The sequence below is a fragment of the Hypanus sabinus genome, chromosome 13 (genome assembly GCF_030144855.1).
Source record: "Hypanus sabinus isolate sHypSab1 chromosome 13, sHypSab1.hap1, whole genome shotgun sequence".
Classification (NCBI taxonomy): domain Eukaryota; kingdom Metazoa; phylum Chordata; class Chondrichthyes; order Myliobatiformes; family Dasyatidae; genus Hypanus; species Hypanus sabinus.
The window spans coordinates 20,045,911-20,063,040 of NC_082718.1; the positions used below are offsets into that span (position 1 = coordinate 20,045,911).

At 39.7% G+C, this 17,130-nt stretch overlaps 1 protein-coding gene across 1 annotated transcript in view; it reads right to left on the bottom strand.

The window, feature by feature from the left end:
• Nucleotides 1-17,130, bottom strand: part of LOC132403692 (voltage-dependent calcium channel subunit alpha-2/delta-1) — a 728,052-nt gene that overhangs the window by 110,718 nt on the left and 600,204 nt on the right. The window contains exons 21-24 of the mRNA XM_059987267.1: nucleotides 14,308-14,379; nucleotides 12,820-12,891; nucleotides 11,832-11,893; nucleotides 3,346-3,422 (exon numbers count right to left, since the gene is read on the bottom strand). Of these exons, the coding sequence (XP_059843250.1) occupies nucleotides 3,346-3,422; nucleotides 11,832-11,893; nucleotides 12,820-12,891; nucleotides 14,308-14,379 (283 nt within the window). The remainder of the gene's footprint in view (nucleotides 1-3,345; nucleotides 3,423-11,831; nucleotides 11,894-12,819; nucleotides 12,892-14,307; nucleotides 14,380-17,130) is intronic.

Here is a 17,130-nt window from a genome sequence, read left to right on the forward strand (position 1 = left end):
GCAAGGTGGAAGTTCCAATGATTTTATGTAATTGTAAATCACTATGTTTTCACTATTGATTTTTTTTTGCTATCAAGAACAGATTTGAATATTGCTATTGGGCTGTGTCGGCTCAGTCTTTGCTTGGACAAGTCTAGTTTGCAAGAGAGACGAGGAAACATTGAAAAGGAAGACTGTAATAGCAGCCAAACTAGCACAAAACTCTGAAAATTTATTGTGAAGATCTGTGTTTAGCATTTTATCAATTATTTCAAAACAGAGGACTGATGGTTTGGTTGACTGTCACGCCTTACCCACATGACAAACTATTGCTAAATTTATATTGCCCTGCTACCGGATAGGAAGACGTGCAGCTCAAAGTCAGCAAATGAAACATTTTGTCCAAATATTTCTGAGTTCTTGAATTCCCTATAAATGCTTTGTGCTACAAGTGCCAGGGCATCTGTTCAGCCAAGTATTTGTTAAACAAAGTACAGAACACAAGTGGCACTCAGTGTATTTGAGGGTTGGACAATTCGCACAGGTGTAAGACTATCCACGCTGCAGACAGGCTTGAGACATCACACATGCAAGTGGGGAATTGTTTTATTTTGCAGTTGCAACTCTAGGTGCAAGATAAAACAGAAAGATTAACTAGCACAAGGAGTGAGACTTGTATCACCTCTGTGAGCATTTCCTCTGTAAAATTAATTCAGGAAAAGTCAAATTAAATCTAGAAATAACATCACGTCAAGGGGAACGTCATTTTTCAAAGTACCACAGTCTGGAACTTGCGGTCAGTGACAAACAAAAGGTGCTTGCTTTTTCATACGTAGCCTTACACGAACGCTTTATGGGCTTTCCAATTGGGCAGTAATGATGTTCAAAGCAACTGCTGGGGGTACAGACAGAAATGAGTGAAGGGGACAAGCAATTAGCTGTCTTCTTAATCAATCAGGCTAAAGAACCGAAATATGAACCTGGCAGAGATCCACAAAGAATGTGAGATTCAATATAAAATTAGATATCGAACATGAAATAATGTAAAGAAAGTGTTGAGACAAAAAGGGCAGAAAAAGTACAAAAAATATTTTTCTGCTTTAAAATCCATGATAATGATTAAAATCTGAAGAAATTCGTTTTCAGTTTAAAAAAAAGGTTTCTCATCCATAATAAAAATTTATCATATTATTTATTTTTTGAGATACAACGTGGAATAGGCTTTTCCAGCCTATCGAGCCATGACTCTCTAAACCCCTAGACCAATCACAGGTCAATTTACAATGTCCAATTAACCTACCAACTGGTACATCTTTAGACCATGGGAAGAAACTGCCGCACCAGTTGGAAACCCACAAGGTCACAGGGAGAACGTACAAACTCCCTATATGCAGTGGTAGGAATTGAACCCAGGATCGCCGGTACTATAAGGCATTGTGCTAATCACTACACTACTGTACTGCCCCAATTTATTGTCACATTTTGTAGTTAACTAACAACCAAGGTTCATAAATCATACATCGTTCTCAGGTTTTCAGGAGATACTGGTCTATCACGGTTTGTGAAGCAACACAAACTGTAGGGATATACACTGCTGGCACTGGTAAAATAAGTTGTAAAAGAACAAAAATCTTAATAAGTCAGTCAGACATGTTTTCTGTGTTAAGCTAACAAGCTAATAAGGACTTAATTGACTTCCTAGCATAAGATGGAACTTTTCTAAGACATAACTGAGTCGTAGGTCTACGCATAAAGCAATCCAAGAGCTGTGAGGTAATATTGCAGCTCCATAATACTCAGGTTAGACCAAACTTGGAGTATAGTCTTCCATTCTAGTTGCCTTGGGAATTAAAGAGTTAATGTATGAGGACTATTTGATGGCTCTGGGCTTGTACTCACTGAAGTTTAGAAGAATAAAAGGGATCTCATTGAAACCTAATGGCCTAGAGGGATGTGGGGAGGATGTTTCCTGCAATGGGGAGTCTAGTACCAGAGGGCACAGCATCAGAATACAAAGGCATACCTTTAGAACAGAGATGAGAAGGATTTCTTTAGCCAGAGGGTGGAGAATCTGTGGAATTCATTGCCACAGGCAGCTGTGGATGCCAAGTCATTAGATTTATTTAAACCAGGGGTTGATAAACTTCTTGAATAGGAAGGATGTCAGTAAAGGCATAAGAATGGGGTGAAGAATGGGGTTAAGAGGGATAACAAGACAATAATGATGGAATGGTGGAGCACACTCGATGGGCTGAATGGCCTAACACTATGTCTCATTATCGTAAGGCCTCATTGTAGGAGGATGAGAAAGCTCTGGAGAGGGTGTTGGCTGAAGCAAATACATTAGGGACAGAAAGATAAAGAAAAAAGGAGGCCTGTGGGAGGGAACGATTTGATTGATCTCGCAGTAAGTTAAAAAGTCAGCACAACATTGTGGGCTGAAGGGCCTCTACTTTGATGTGCTGTTCTATGTTCTAAATCTCTACAGGAACGTTGGAAACACAATAACTTCAGAAATAAATGGCCATGATACCATTTGCTTAAATCAGAGGGATATTTAGTTCTAATAAAGAAATCCTGACTGCTGACTGAGAAGTCTCATTTCAGACTAAGGGATAATGCTTACAATAAATGAAGGTTGGTCAAGAAAATACAGATCTACAATATGTATTCTTGGTATTGAATCATGGAGGTGACAGGTAATAAGGCTCAGGGTATAATAATCACTGTAAGAGTTGGTATTTTAAGTTATCCTGGGAGGCTGACTTCTTTGAATAAAACAGTGGAAAAAGGAAATTAGGCTTTGACTGCTTATCATGGGGTGCAGAGAGTGACTAATTTTTACAGCAAATTTGAACAGCGACTTCCTAACTTGGCAGGATTTCAGAAAGCTGTTGTCTGATAGCCATCACCAACTGGGCTACACTTGTAACACAAATCCACGTCAAATGCTTCAGAATAGAAAAGACAGGATAATTAATACCATTAGGCCACATAAACAATCATTGTCGTTGACGTAAACAGACCTTCCAATGGATGCAAAGAACTAGAAGGTACAGCAGTACAATGATTCTAAAATTACATGGCAAGGGAAATTGTGCATATTCAGTAAGGGAACTTTGACAGAAATAAAAGCACTCTTACAAGTTCAAAACATGCAGTTGCTTACATCCTTGCATGTCTGGTTCTCTGATGCTTTAGAATCATTGCTTCACACTATGGAAGACATCTATCTGACAACCTAATTCTTACTGTTGCAGAAACTTCATAAGTATCAAGTCAAGGTATTTTATTACTTTACAGTGCTAATACTTTGCCCTTTACTGCATGCATTTCTAAGTCAGCTTGCTCTGTTCCAATACTTACGTTTTGCCTGGGTGATAACCTCTTCTAAGTTGGCTTTGATGTAGTGAGAGCCATAAGGTGGCAGGACTAATGCCAAACTAGAGAAAACAGATAGGTATTATCATATAATGAACCTTGTCATATACAGTACTCAAGAACCCATATAAGGGCACAAGAACCCAGATACGTTCAGTGGCCACTATATTTGGTTCACCTCTACACCTTTTTGTTAATGCAAATATCTGATTAGCCAATCACATGGCAGTAACTCAATGCATAAAGCATGCACACATGGTCAAGATGTTCTCTTGTTTTTAGACTAAACTCGAGAAAGGAGAATAAGTGTGATCTAAGTGACCTTGATTGTGAGTGCCAGCCGGGGGGGGCGGGGGTTGAGTATCTCAGAAATTACTGATTTTCACACACAAGTCTCTAGAGTTTACAGAAATGGTGTAAGAAACAAAAAAAACATTCAGCGAGTGGCGATTCTGTGGGCAAAAGTTCCTTGTTAATGAGAGAGGTGAGAGGAGAATGGTCAGACTGGTTCAAGCTGACAGGAAGGGAACAGTAGCTCAAGTAATCATGTATTACAACAGTGGTGTGCAGAAGTTGAGTTTAATTATCGTTCAACCACACATGAATACAGTCAAAGGAAAAGGTGTTACTCCAGGGCTAAGGTGCATAACACAGTACCAACAGTCATACACAACACAAGGCCCAATAGCACATATAAGACATCAGTAAAATACAGTCATACAAAAAAAAGTGCTAGTCCCTGAGTCCATGAATGTTGCAGCCGTCTGCAGTTGAAAACACAACACATTTTGTCTTCTGCTGAGCAGTGTTACGTATTCAGGCAACAATAAATATATGAGTTCGGCAAGGGTTTCTTATAACAAACAACACGTTTAGTAAACACAGAAAACAAACCCCCCAAAAGTAAACAAACACTACCGTAACCGGAAACAGCTGCTGAGCGGCTGTCAAACAGTTCGTAAAGTGATATTCCAAAACAGTTCTTTAAAGTGGTATTGCCAAAAGTTCGATATGCTCACAGTCCATTTAAAAGGAGAGACTTTATAGGACGATTTAGGTTCTCTTTCACGTCGCTTGCTTCGATCCCTGACGTCGAACTTCCCACGAAGAATTTACGAAACAGAACGGCTTAAAGGCACTGACCTTTCCTTCCTCACTATCCTCAATCCTTTCTGGTAAACCCAGGGATTAACACGAAGATAGTCAACGAAATCCTTCCAAATAAGGATCAAACAAAGGTCGCCCCCGTTTCACCGTAGAAAGCGATTCTCCTCGATCTTTAACTTCCAACTTTGAATCTTCACTCCCCTCTAATTCTCAAACTAACAGAATCATAAAGAACCTGCTGGCAATGACCTTTTAAACTTTAGGCATTAAATAAAAACTTCATCCTTCAGCTAAACTGCGTCATCACTTCAAACACGCAGTGGCATGAAGTCAACTTGGCAAATCCAGCCACGAACTGCCCCTCCTCACAGGGTGGGGTCTACCTTTTATAACCTGTAAAAAAAACCCATCACATGATCTCTACTGGCGGGAAAATGACATCATTCCACCATCACAAGACCATCACCTCAAGTCCAGTACAGCTTCAACCCCAGTCACATGACAAGGGCCCCACTGTCATGTGTCACGAGTACGTAACAGCAGGCACTAGAGGGCAGCACCGGCTCCAGCATGGATGCAGGGTCACACCGCCCCTGGAGTTCAGGCGGAGTGGACCAACTTCGACACCTCTCACCTGGCTGGTTGCAAACATGTGATGCTGCAGAGAGAAGCATCTCTGAACACACATCATGTCAAAGGTGGAATTGGATGTGCTACGGCCACAGGAGACCATAAACATACATTCAGTGGTCACTTTATTAGGTACAAGAGGTATCTAATAAGGCGGCCAGTGAATGTACTCATCATGTGGGTAAGAAGTGCACAAGAAACCATATCAATAAAAGACAGCATTGTTGCCCTGTGAAACACTCTTACGTTAATGTTCCCACACCAGTCCCTGTGGACTAATGGTAGCAAACCCAAGAGTTAATATGTTAATATTCCCTGGCACAGTGGTTTAAACCAAAATGGCAATCCAGCTGAAAACAAGAGCTTTTTCCTTTTGTGATAACTATATCCCCCTCAACTGAAAGCAAGATGGTGCTGATACTTTAAAAACATTACATGCTGGAAATAAACAGAAGTTTAGTGAGCATCTGGGGAAAGGGAAACAAAATTATGGTTTCAGGATCAACTCAAAAACAAGCTCCTTTTTTTACTCATCACATATCCTGCTTGATCTGCGGAGTGCTTCAGTTTTTTTCCCCAGACTTTCTTAGCTATCTTCTGAAATACGCCAACTGAATCAGAATCCCCTGATGTATCCTGTGTTCCACTTACATTGAAGGCTGACAGAACAATATGGGCAACAAGCAGATTTACTTAAATGTCAACAAATCCCTTCCAGATAAACACTCCTGTTTCAGAATCACATCTTCAATCACCAATCTGCTGCTATTACAAATGTACCAACTTCTTTCTGGATTAAGCTTCATGATGATAGCTTTAGGTGATGTTCATCTATCGAGGTTAAGAACACCAGGTCTGTGCCCTTTGCCACACCTAATACAATGCACCCCTTGTGTGAGTTCGATTCCTTTATGGGTCTTCATTAAGAATTCCTGTTTCTTGGGTTAAAGGAGAGCCTTAGATGCAATTCTTTTAGCTATATTCTGCAGTGATATGCGGAGATATAGCCAAATCAAACATTTCACAATTCTGATTAAGAAATATCACCCAGAGTGAGTTTTTAAATTGTCATAGAAAGTCAATTTAAGAACATATTCCAGAAACAACTACCAAAAAGCAATTGTGTCAATTCCCACATCTCCAAAGTTAGAAGTGACAATATGCCAAGACTACACTAAAAAGGCAGCTTCAGATGTAACACTTCCTGTTCATCTCACAAGTCAATGAGTCACGCAAAGGATTAACATGAATTTCCAACAACTTTGTACCATGCCAGTTCTACATCATTCTCAGCTCAGCAAGACCCCTGTCAAAACCAAATAAAGGAGCTTCAAACTCACCCTCAGCATTGTCACCTTCATCATCAATCCTCATCCTTTCTAGTATTTGACTGGGTACAATAGATGGTTGGTAGTCAAACACTAAGCAATGATCCTGAAAGCTAGTCACACCACTGCACTTGTGCTACTGAATTGATGGTGGAGATTGTGCTGGTGAAAATGTGACTACTCTGAAAAACTAATAAAAGATCATAAAAACAGATAATTGGCATTGAAGACCTTTGCTTTAATGTTGATAAGTCAATCTCCTGAAATTCCCTATTTAGGGAAGATAACATTTAGAAACCAGTTAAGTCATTTATATCAAATACAATGGTGGGACTGCCTCTCAAATTATGATACACAAATCCAATTCAATTTGCCAGTTATTCTCCTTCCCATTCCTGATTTAGAGTTCTTTTTAAGTAATCTTTATGTTCCTGTTAGGTTGAAAGGAAAGGTTAAAGGTTTGAAAGCACCATGGTTTTCAAGGGATATTAGAAATTTGGTTCGGAAAAAGAGGGATGTCTACAATAGATATAGGCAGCATGGAGTAAAGGAATTGCTCGAGGAATATAAAGAATGTAAAAGGATTCTTAAGAAAGAGATTAGAAAAGCTAAAAGAAGATACGAGGTTGGTTTGGCAAATAAGGTGAAAGTAAATCCGAAAGGTTTCTACAGTTATATTAAAAGCAAGAGGATAGTGAGGGATAAAATTGGCCCCTTAGAGAATCAGAGTGTTCAGCTATGTGTGGAGCTGAGGGAGATGGGAGAGATTTTGAACGATTTCTTCTCTTTGGTATTCACTAAGGAGAAGGATATTGAATTGTGTAAGGTGTGGGAAACAAGTAAGGAAGTTATGGAACCTATGACAATTAAAGAGGTGGAAGTACTGACGCTTTTAAAAAAATTTAAAAGTGGATAAATCTCCAGGTCCTGACAGGATATTCCCCAGGACCTTGAGGGAAGTTTGTGTAGAGATAGCAGGAGCTCTGAGGAGATCTTTAGGATGTCATTAGAAACGGGGATTGTGCTGGAGGATTGGCGTATTGCTCATGTGGTTCCATTGTTTAAAAAGGGTTCTAGAAGTAAGCCTAGCAATTGTAGACCTGTCAGTTTGACATCAGTGGTGGGTAAAGTAATGGAAAGTATTCTTAGAGATAGTATTAATAATTATCTGGATAAACAGGATCTGATTAGGAGTAGCCAGCATGAATTTGTGCGTGGAAGGTCATGTTTGACAAACCTTATTGAATTTTTTGAAGAAGTTACGAGGAATGCTGACGAGGGTAAGGCAGTGGATGTAGTCTATATGGACTTCAGCAAAGCCTTTGACTAAGTTCCACATGGAAGGTTAGTTAAGAAGGTTCAGTCATTAGGTATTAATGCTGGAGTAATAAAATGGATTCAACAGTGGCTAGATGGGAGATGCCAGAGAGTAGTGGTGGATAATTGTTTATCGGGATGGAGGCCGGTGACTAGCGGGGTGCCTCAGGGATCTGTTTGGGCCCAATGTTGTTTGCAATATACATAAATGATCTGGATGATGGGGTGGTAAATTGGATTAGTAAGTATGCAGATGATACTAAGGTAGGAGGTGTTGTGGATAATGAGGTGGGTTTTCAAAGCTTGCAGGGAGATTTATGCCGGTTAGAAGAATGGGCTGAACGTTGGCAGATGGAGTTTAATGCTGAGAAGTGTGAGGTTCTACATTTTGGCAGGAATAATCCAAATAGAACATACAGGGTAAATGGTAGGGCATTGAGGAATGCAGAGGAACAGAGAGATCTAGGAATAACAGTGCATAGTTCCCTGAAGGTGGAGTCTCATGTAGATAGGGTGGTGAAGAAGGCTTTTGGAATGCTGGCCTTTATAGATCAGAGCATTGAGTACAGAAGTTGGGATGTAATGTTAAAATTGTACAAGGCATTGGTAAGGCCAGATTTAGAATATTCTGTGCAGTTCTGGTCACCAAATTATAGGAAAGATATCAATAAATTAGAGAGAGTGCAGAGACGATTTACTAGGATGTTACCTGGGTTTCAGCACTTAAGTTACTGAGAAAGGTTGAACAAGTTAGGTCTCTTTTCATTGGAGCGTAGAAGGTTGAGGGGGGATTTGATCGAGGTATTTAAAATTTTGAGAGGTATAGATAGAGTTGACGTGAATAGGCTGTTTCCATTGAGAATAGGGGAGATTCAAACGAGAGGACATGATTTGAGAGTTAGGGGGCAAAAGTTTAAGGGAAACACGAGGGGGTATTTCTTTACTCAGGGAGTGATAGCTGTGAGAAATGAGCTTCCTGTAGAAGTAGAGGCCAGTTCAGTTGTGTCATTTAAGGTAAAATTGGATAGGTATATGGACAGGAAAGGAGTGGAGGGTTATGGGCTGAGTGCGGGTAGGTGGGACTAGGTGAGATTAAGAGTTCGGCATGGACTAGGAGGGCCGAGATGGCCTGTTTCCGTGCTGTGATTGTTATATGGTTAAACATTAAGAAATCAGACCAATGACAAAACAGTTTAGTTAAAGCTTACTTATAACCTTATCCACATATCCACTTATAATTTTATTCCACAAATAACACTGAAGAAAATGTTCTGGGAGAGTAACGCATTTGTATGATCACACCTAGAGCTGTTACATCACTGAACGATCAACTATCTCTAGTTACGTGCGAATGCCCTGCTTTCACCCTGTAGGGCAGACTTGCAGAAACATTAATGACTCAACACTCTTTCGCCTGAATAGTCACACAGAAATACTTTGGGGAAAAAATCTTTGGCATAATGAAAACAGATTTTAAACTATGAGAGTATTCTTTATGTTCAGAGGGAAGCCCAATCTATATTAATCAATGTGGAATAAGAACGGAAAATGCTGGAAATACTCAGCAAGTTAGGATGCATCTGTGGAAAGAGAAACCAAATTCAAATACTAAATCAAAGAGCAGGGTCAAATGAAGGGCCTTTGATGTGAAATATTAACTTTGTTTCACTTCCCAGACCCGGTGAATGCTTATAGTTTATTTTTCCTCAGTTTTGAACATTCTTTTGGATCCCGTCTGGCGATGAAATAGAAAAGCAACTAGAGAATCTGCTCTCGTTATTCTACAATCCAACCTGGAAGCTTACACCATCACTGAGGTGAGGAGCATATGAGGTTGTGATATATTGCGTGGTTAAATAGCTTGAAAACAATAGTAGTCAGGATTTATATGTGACCGACAGCCACTTCATCTCCACACCAATGCCTGACACAAATATATACCAAAACATAGCCGTGTTTTAAGGAGAGCTTGTAGCGGTGTGCTACACGCAGCGCTAAAATTACGACATGGAGTCGGTAACTGCAGTCGAAGGAAAAAAACTTTATTCGAAATCCTCAGCCTCACTTTTAAGCCTCCCTCAACCTGCCCCCCGTGGCGCAGAGGCTCCCAAGCTCTGTGCTCGCAAACCCCCGTAGGCTATCTAATTGTGAGCCGGTTCGGATGTGCCAGGAAATGGGTCGCCACAAGCTATTACAAAAATTGTAATAGGAGAGAAGAGAGGGAAAAAACATTGCCGTCAATCTTGACAAACATCATCAAACAAGGAGCAAAGAACAACGGTATTTGGATTAAACTACAAGCTGCATGAGTTGCATGGGTATGAGATGTCTTTTACTTGTTCATGTTTAAAAACTTCCACTCAGTCTCTGCTGATTTGATATTGGCCAATTGGGCAGGAGCAGGCGCGTACACTTTGGAAACAGCTTGGAGTGTGAGCTGCACCAAGTTTCTCTAAGCTAACTGAGGAGCAGGAATATAATCAGCGGGAGTAGGCAGAGATCGGGTTGAAGCATGCAGCTGAAGAGATAACGAGAAACCTAGTTGCTTGTTGACAAGGGCACTAAAGTGAAATGTGTACAGTTTATTTTTCTGATGCCAAGTATTCTACCATAAGAATCAGACCAAGAGAAGGGATTTTGTATTTTTTCAGAACGTTGCTAATTGTGACAATAAAGTCATTTAAATCCTTAATAACTGCCTCCAAGTCCGATAACTCGTATCAAGAAGTAAACAAAGGTAGTCATGTTGTAAAGGTACTTTAATGCAAGGTTCATAATCTGTAGTGCTAGTGAAGCATTTAGCACAATCGTTGCCATTTTACACACAACCTTCATTCAGGCACAGCACAATTGTTATTGCAAATGAATGCAGGACATGAGAAACAGCAAACATAACTGTATCGTCAAGGTAGTTCTCCAGAGAAATAATCAGAAAATACAGGCAACGTAACAGGAAAGGAAACCAAGATGAACAACTGTTATTCCACTTCATAAGATCCATGGAGTCTCACCTTGGAGCTGACTTACGAAGGGAAAGTTGCATAGTGTATATGGTGCAGTACTCAGAGGCACAGGAGGCCCCCAATTCTCTTTCATGAGGACTATAATTCCCTTAAGTTAAATTGTTGCACCACTGTAGTTCTCATTGGTCCAAAATAGCTAAAAGCCTGAAGTAGAAGCTTAAGTTCCAAGGAAAGACTTTCCAGCCTACTGGTGGAGCAAATCCCTACGTGCAGAGACTTTCTTCAGAATGACAGCCTCAGTTTCAGCTCCAAGCAGTTGCAAGTTGGACATGAGTAAGATGCAGAATGAAGCTCCCTTTGCATTGACTATACATTGTACCCGAACCACGATCTCAGACAGGCATTCAGTCACACCCCTAGTGGTGAGCGTGATGCTACTGCAGCTCAGGGCATTCCACAGCTCGAAGTTCAATTCCAGCACCGTTCTGTAAGGAGCCTCTGCCCATCCTCCCGGAGGAAAGCACAAGTTTTCCCCAGATGTCCTGGCTTCCCCCCACAGTCCAAAGACTGGGTAGGTTAATTGGTCATTGTAAATTGTCCTGTGTTTACATTGGGGTTCGCTGGGGTGGCATGGTTCGTAGGCTGGAAGAGCCAACTGAATCGTTAAATAGATAAATAAATAATAATGGAGAAGTGAGACACATTTCTTTCCCTCGCCAGCCACCTGACTCTCGCTGAGAAATGGTCTTTTCTTCACAGATGTCTTCACAGATGTGAGAAATAATTTGTTTTGAGGTAACATTGAAAAGGAGACCTGAGGTACATTTATAATGGCCTAAGGAAGATTAATGCACTGCACAGACTTCTGGCATGAAGACAAGTAGCTTTAAATGACCTCACTACTGCATACTCAGCATGCAGATCATTTACACAAATCTCTTATTGTGTTGCTTTTGAACAGACCATGCATCACTCAAAAGACAAACAGAAAAGTTAACCTACTGGAAATCCATATGAAACCAGTCCCAACCATTCATAAAACCACCCTTAAAACTAACTGCGTTCCCTCCAAAACAAACAAAAATAAATAGGGTCAATTCAGCCAAAACTGATTGGATCCCCTTACCTATAATCTGTACTATTTACGAGAGTCCATGTGTATGTTCGAGTTCCTTTGTCAATATATCTCTGGAAAAACAAGCAATAATCATTAATAATGAATATAACATCACTTTCAATATCCTTTTCATTGTTATAATTTATGAACTGAAAAATGCATTCATATATGTCCTTCACTTCCTTGAGACAGCCCAAAGTGAATCCTCCCTCAACACAGTAATGCAAAGTAGCAATGAGAAACCGAAGGGTTGGAAGTGCGGGAGGAGCCAGATCCTTGGAAGATCAATCCCTCAGAAGAAATGAAAGAAAGAAAAAAGATTATGTACATCTCTAACTGTAGGGAGGCAGAATAGTGGACAATGTTCTATCATTAGCAAAGATTAACAAAGCATGTCCTGGCATTACATCTATTCAACACCAATGCCCTAATAACATAACCTTCTTGATGCTTGCAGTGAAGATTAAATTTTTAGTATCACATTTTTCAGCTCCAAAACTCCATAAATAATCAAGAATAAAGATCACTGCTTATTCCTTACTTCAAGCAATTCATGTATGACGAATAAACACTTCTCAGGCTTCCAGCCGGGTACAAGTATCGATTATTATTGACGTTTCATTGACAAACTTTGCCATCTTCTTCAGGGATGATGGCAGGGTGCGTCTATTCTGCTGGTATTTATATCCCCATCGCCTATTGCTCCTGACTGGTTACCCTATAAGGTTTCAGCTATCCCACCTTGTTTTCAATTGAATTCCAGTTCATTCTTAGAGGGAAGATTCGTGTTTGTTAACATTCTTTTCCTCTAGTTTTATTTCAATGGCTTCCTTTAACAGGCTGTCCCAAAAGCCACTGGCACGGCACAATAGCTCTGTGCCATCAAAGTCAATCCCATGGCCATTGCAAATGCACCAGATCCTTTTTCAATTCATGTATGCTTTCTGAACAAAATCACCAGAGGCCAATTAAATAACCCATTAGCAGTAGACTGTACCTCATCATAAGATTTGATCAGTGTGTCTAGGGTCCTCTCTCCATTTTGTCCTTCGATCATACTGTGTCGTATCTAAAAGACAGAAAAATAATAAATTTGCACCTACCAGTTCCGTGCAAACTACTTTGCAGCCCTTACATCACATAGTGCTCAATGGAGCTATTCCCAAAGCTTGTTTACTGCTAAATCCATGAGGCAGGGAATGAAAAGCAGAGAGCAGTCCACTTCTAGCTTATCACTAAATAGCATAATAATGAATCGGTAAGAATATTGTCAGGAATTAGAGATATCATAGATGATCATAACTGATTAGTAGGAGGAGGGAGAATTCTGTGCATGGTTAATTAAAGGGAGACAGAATGATGTTTTATCAATAGTAAGTATTAGCAAAGCATATCCTAACACTCCAGTTGATATCTTCAGCTTGCACTTTCTTACAGCCACTGATTTGTCAGGGAATAAGCTGTACTTCCCCTGGATTTGCAAACTCAAAACATCTTAATGACTAATGCAGCACAGAAGTACTGACTGAGTGTCAACACATCTGGTCTTTTGCTCTGCAGTTGAACTTGGTACTAAAGCCAAGGCAGTTCTAGATCATCACATCTGGTCCTTCCGTCTGCATCTAACAAATATTTAGGGAGGATAAAAGTTGTATAAATCTGCCAATGTTCATTACAAAAGCTAGGTGAGGGTTTTATTCACATTTTGTTTTATTTAGCAGATCCGCAACTAAGCTTCATGCTGAGACCCTAGGATGTGCTGGGGCACATCATCAGTGATGTAACCGGGGGTCGCCGAGCGTCTCGGGTCTTTCGGTATCAAGACCCTGTCACCCAGCTGACCCCGCCAGGGCTGATCAGGCGCCAACAGCATTGGTTCACAGGCCATACGTCTTGATCCATAGCCATCTGGAAGATCGCTCAGCAGCCTCTGTGACGGTCCTGATGGCTCTTCTCTTTGCAGCCCCCGTAATGCCAAGGAGAGAGTAGGTTCTGCCAGCAAAACCGCTGCACCTCACCTTGACCAGCTTGCATTCATTTTAGTACGAGCAAAAAAAATTTGGAAGGAATAACTTTTTTTAAAGTACAGAATAATGCATCACAACTGAATGAAACAATCTTAACACCCATAGTAACTAGGCAGTTCCACATATCCATTTGCGGTATTTGACCAGCCACTACAGTTTACTAATCCGATCTACCAAGTGGTTAGCCCTGGGGTTTTTGACTCTTCATTGCTGAAGGTTTTCCAGGCACGGTCTGTTCATAATTACACAGACAAGCTGTCACATTCAATAAGAAGCCTGCAAAGATTCGTCAAGTAAACACAATACCTGTACGACACAAAGGGCCAATAAAAAAGAGGAGATTTGCATCTGAATCTGTTCATATATTTGGTGTATGTAAAGTGAATCCAGACTTTACAGAGTTGAAATGCTTTGACATACCACTCTTGGTAGCTACTGGGCTTTCAAGATCATCTTACCTCAACCTTAATTTCATTCTCCAGTTCAGCATCTAGAAAATCCAAAGTGACCGGCTCCTGAGATTTGGGATTCTGAACCGAAAGAAATAATCATCAAAAAATAAGTGGTAAATATAAGTTGACACCAAGTTCAACATTTGGTTCTGAACCAGTAAAGCACAGATATATTTTTCTTTTCTTTCTTAATAAAGATGTGCAATAAAAGATTAACAGCTGATACAACTGAGACTTGTTTAGGAAAATATTTCTCCATGTAATATTAAGCTTGACTTATGTTTTTTTATATATATATAAAATTATTTTTTTTCTTTTAAGATAATTGTTTTGGCATATATGGCTGCTGATTACAGATTAAACTTTGCCCCATGTTAACACCCATAGGCATTGTGCTATCACAACTAATTATTCTGATATTTAACTTTATGTAACAAATAGTATGAAACATACCAGCAATGCTTATATTTTCTATTTGATGAATTAATTGCTATTACCTAGTACAATAAAGACAATATGTTCTCAAAATCACAAGAGCACAACTTTATTTTATACAACCCAGGCTAAAAGTTTCAATTTGTTAGCCAAATCCGTTGGCAACCATCAATTCCTTATAAAAAAAATTCTCTGTTATTATCTCATCTTTTTTCCAATTTACAGTGATGCTTCAACACATTTTATTGGTATGTCTTATTCAATTTATGATGCATTAAGAGCAAAGCTCAATAAAATTAATTTCTACTAACTATAAGCAACAGTGGAGTCAGGTAATCCATTTTAACTATCCCACTGGGATTGCAGGGAACATTTATGAGACTGTTGGCATCACTTCTTAATGCCAAATGTGCAGTCGGGTTTTAGCAATTTGACTTGGATTTTACTTTGGAAATTATTTCACACAGGAGAGTTGCAGGATTACAAGGCACAGCTAATGGAAAACGAATCACGATCAGCAGTGAAGTGTGGATTCAAGTTCCTAAACAGAAAGGCTTTCCAATTTTCATTTGGAACTGTACAATTTATCTGTACAGGGTAGTTGCATTCTGAATGGTAGAGAAAATTGTTTTTCTTGTAATCTCAGCTGTCACTGCTGTTCAATGCAACTCCTTGCACATAGAAATTGAAAGGAATTCATTATGAAACTGTCAGAAATGGGAGTGTTAAGATAATGAATTAGGTGAGAATATGGATTGAAGTGAACGAGAAACGAATGAGGATTTGCTCGCCAACAGGGTGACTCCAACTCGTTCAAATCCAGAGCATGCAACAGACATTTACTAGAGATAGTCAAAACAATAAACCTTAGCACCATTAATCCTAGCTCAATTATGCAACTCAAGATCCTATCAAATTGTTGTGCTTTCATCTAAGTGAACAATAAAAACAAATATGTTGCTTACAATATGCCAATCGTGCTTGTGATTCCTATAGCATCAGCAAAACTTATACTAAATATTGCAACTTAAAGTGGATTAGCGGCCAATGCAGCCTTTATCTGTGGATCAAGGAGACTCTTCTTGGTTCTGCCCAATGTAGCAATGTTCTGGTTCATTCCTGCAGAGAATCTACAGGCCGCAATTCCACTGAATAGTTGCACCTGATATAACAAAGGAGGTCTGGGCTTTGTACATGTCACTGTACAGATCACCCTCATTAAAAAAAAACTAGTGACACAGAATGAAATGACAGCAGTTCCATGCACAAAAGACTCCATTATATTACCAACCATGCAGCATGCATCAAGGTACGATCCAGTGAGCAGGTCATGTCACATTCCGATACACGTATTCATGGGGGGTGGGGGGAGAAAAAGCTGAAAGTCAGAAGCAATTGCAAAACAGCAACAAAATAAAACTGATGAATTACAGAGGAAGAGACTGGCCATTTTATGATGGTTATTTGAAACAACCAGATCGGCTTATGTTGGCCAGGTACAATAAGCCAGATCAAATTATTTTATTAGCTAGTGTTCCATAGCAATATAAGTAATGAGGTTAATGCCAGTACTTCCAAAAGGAACTTCTGAAACATAAGAACCTCTTTTAAGTGTTAGATGCCACTGTATCTCTTACACCACTGTGCTCCTGGACTCTACATTAACGAGAAATTGCCTCTCCGACCCTAAACAAGTTACACGTGGCATTGGATTGGTCGTTCATTTAAATTGGGGTTCTTGACCTGTGAAGGTAATTTGACTCTTTTATGATCTATTTTCTGTATTTCAATTATTTTATACTAAATGTTTTAATGTGTTTTTATCAACATTTTTTAACTTCTGCAACAAATTTGAAGTGACACCATGATCACTTTGCACTACAATGGACAATAATTGTGTTCTTTCTTGTAAAAATTGTGCGTAATTTATGCTATTGCCTTTCTTGTGAATATTTTGTATCTGATGCTGTGTGCCTGTGGTGCTGCAGCAAGCAGATTTATGTATAGACATGTATTTATGCCTATGACAACAAACATGACTTCAACATAATTTCTGTTACTCAAGTTTAATCTTGGGAATTGGAATCTTGAACCCACTCATGGAAACTGGACCTCAAAAGACAAGGAATTAGTACCAGAACTGAACATGGAAATTCACAAAGGGTTAAAGCCTGCCGTTGGCCACAAGCTTTGGCTGGGAGCAAAAGTGTTAGCTACAAGTTTTATTCACTTTTGCATGAACAGCCCCTCGAATGGGGAACGGGACCAAACATCAGGGGATGATTGTGGGCCTCAGTTAACACTTGAACTCATTCATCACTTGCATTTGGAAATTAACTCAACCACGCATTGCAGTTTTAAAAAAATTAATCTGAGATTCTGAATTCAGCAAAC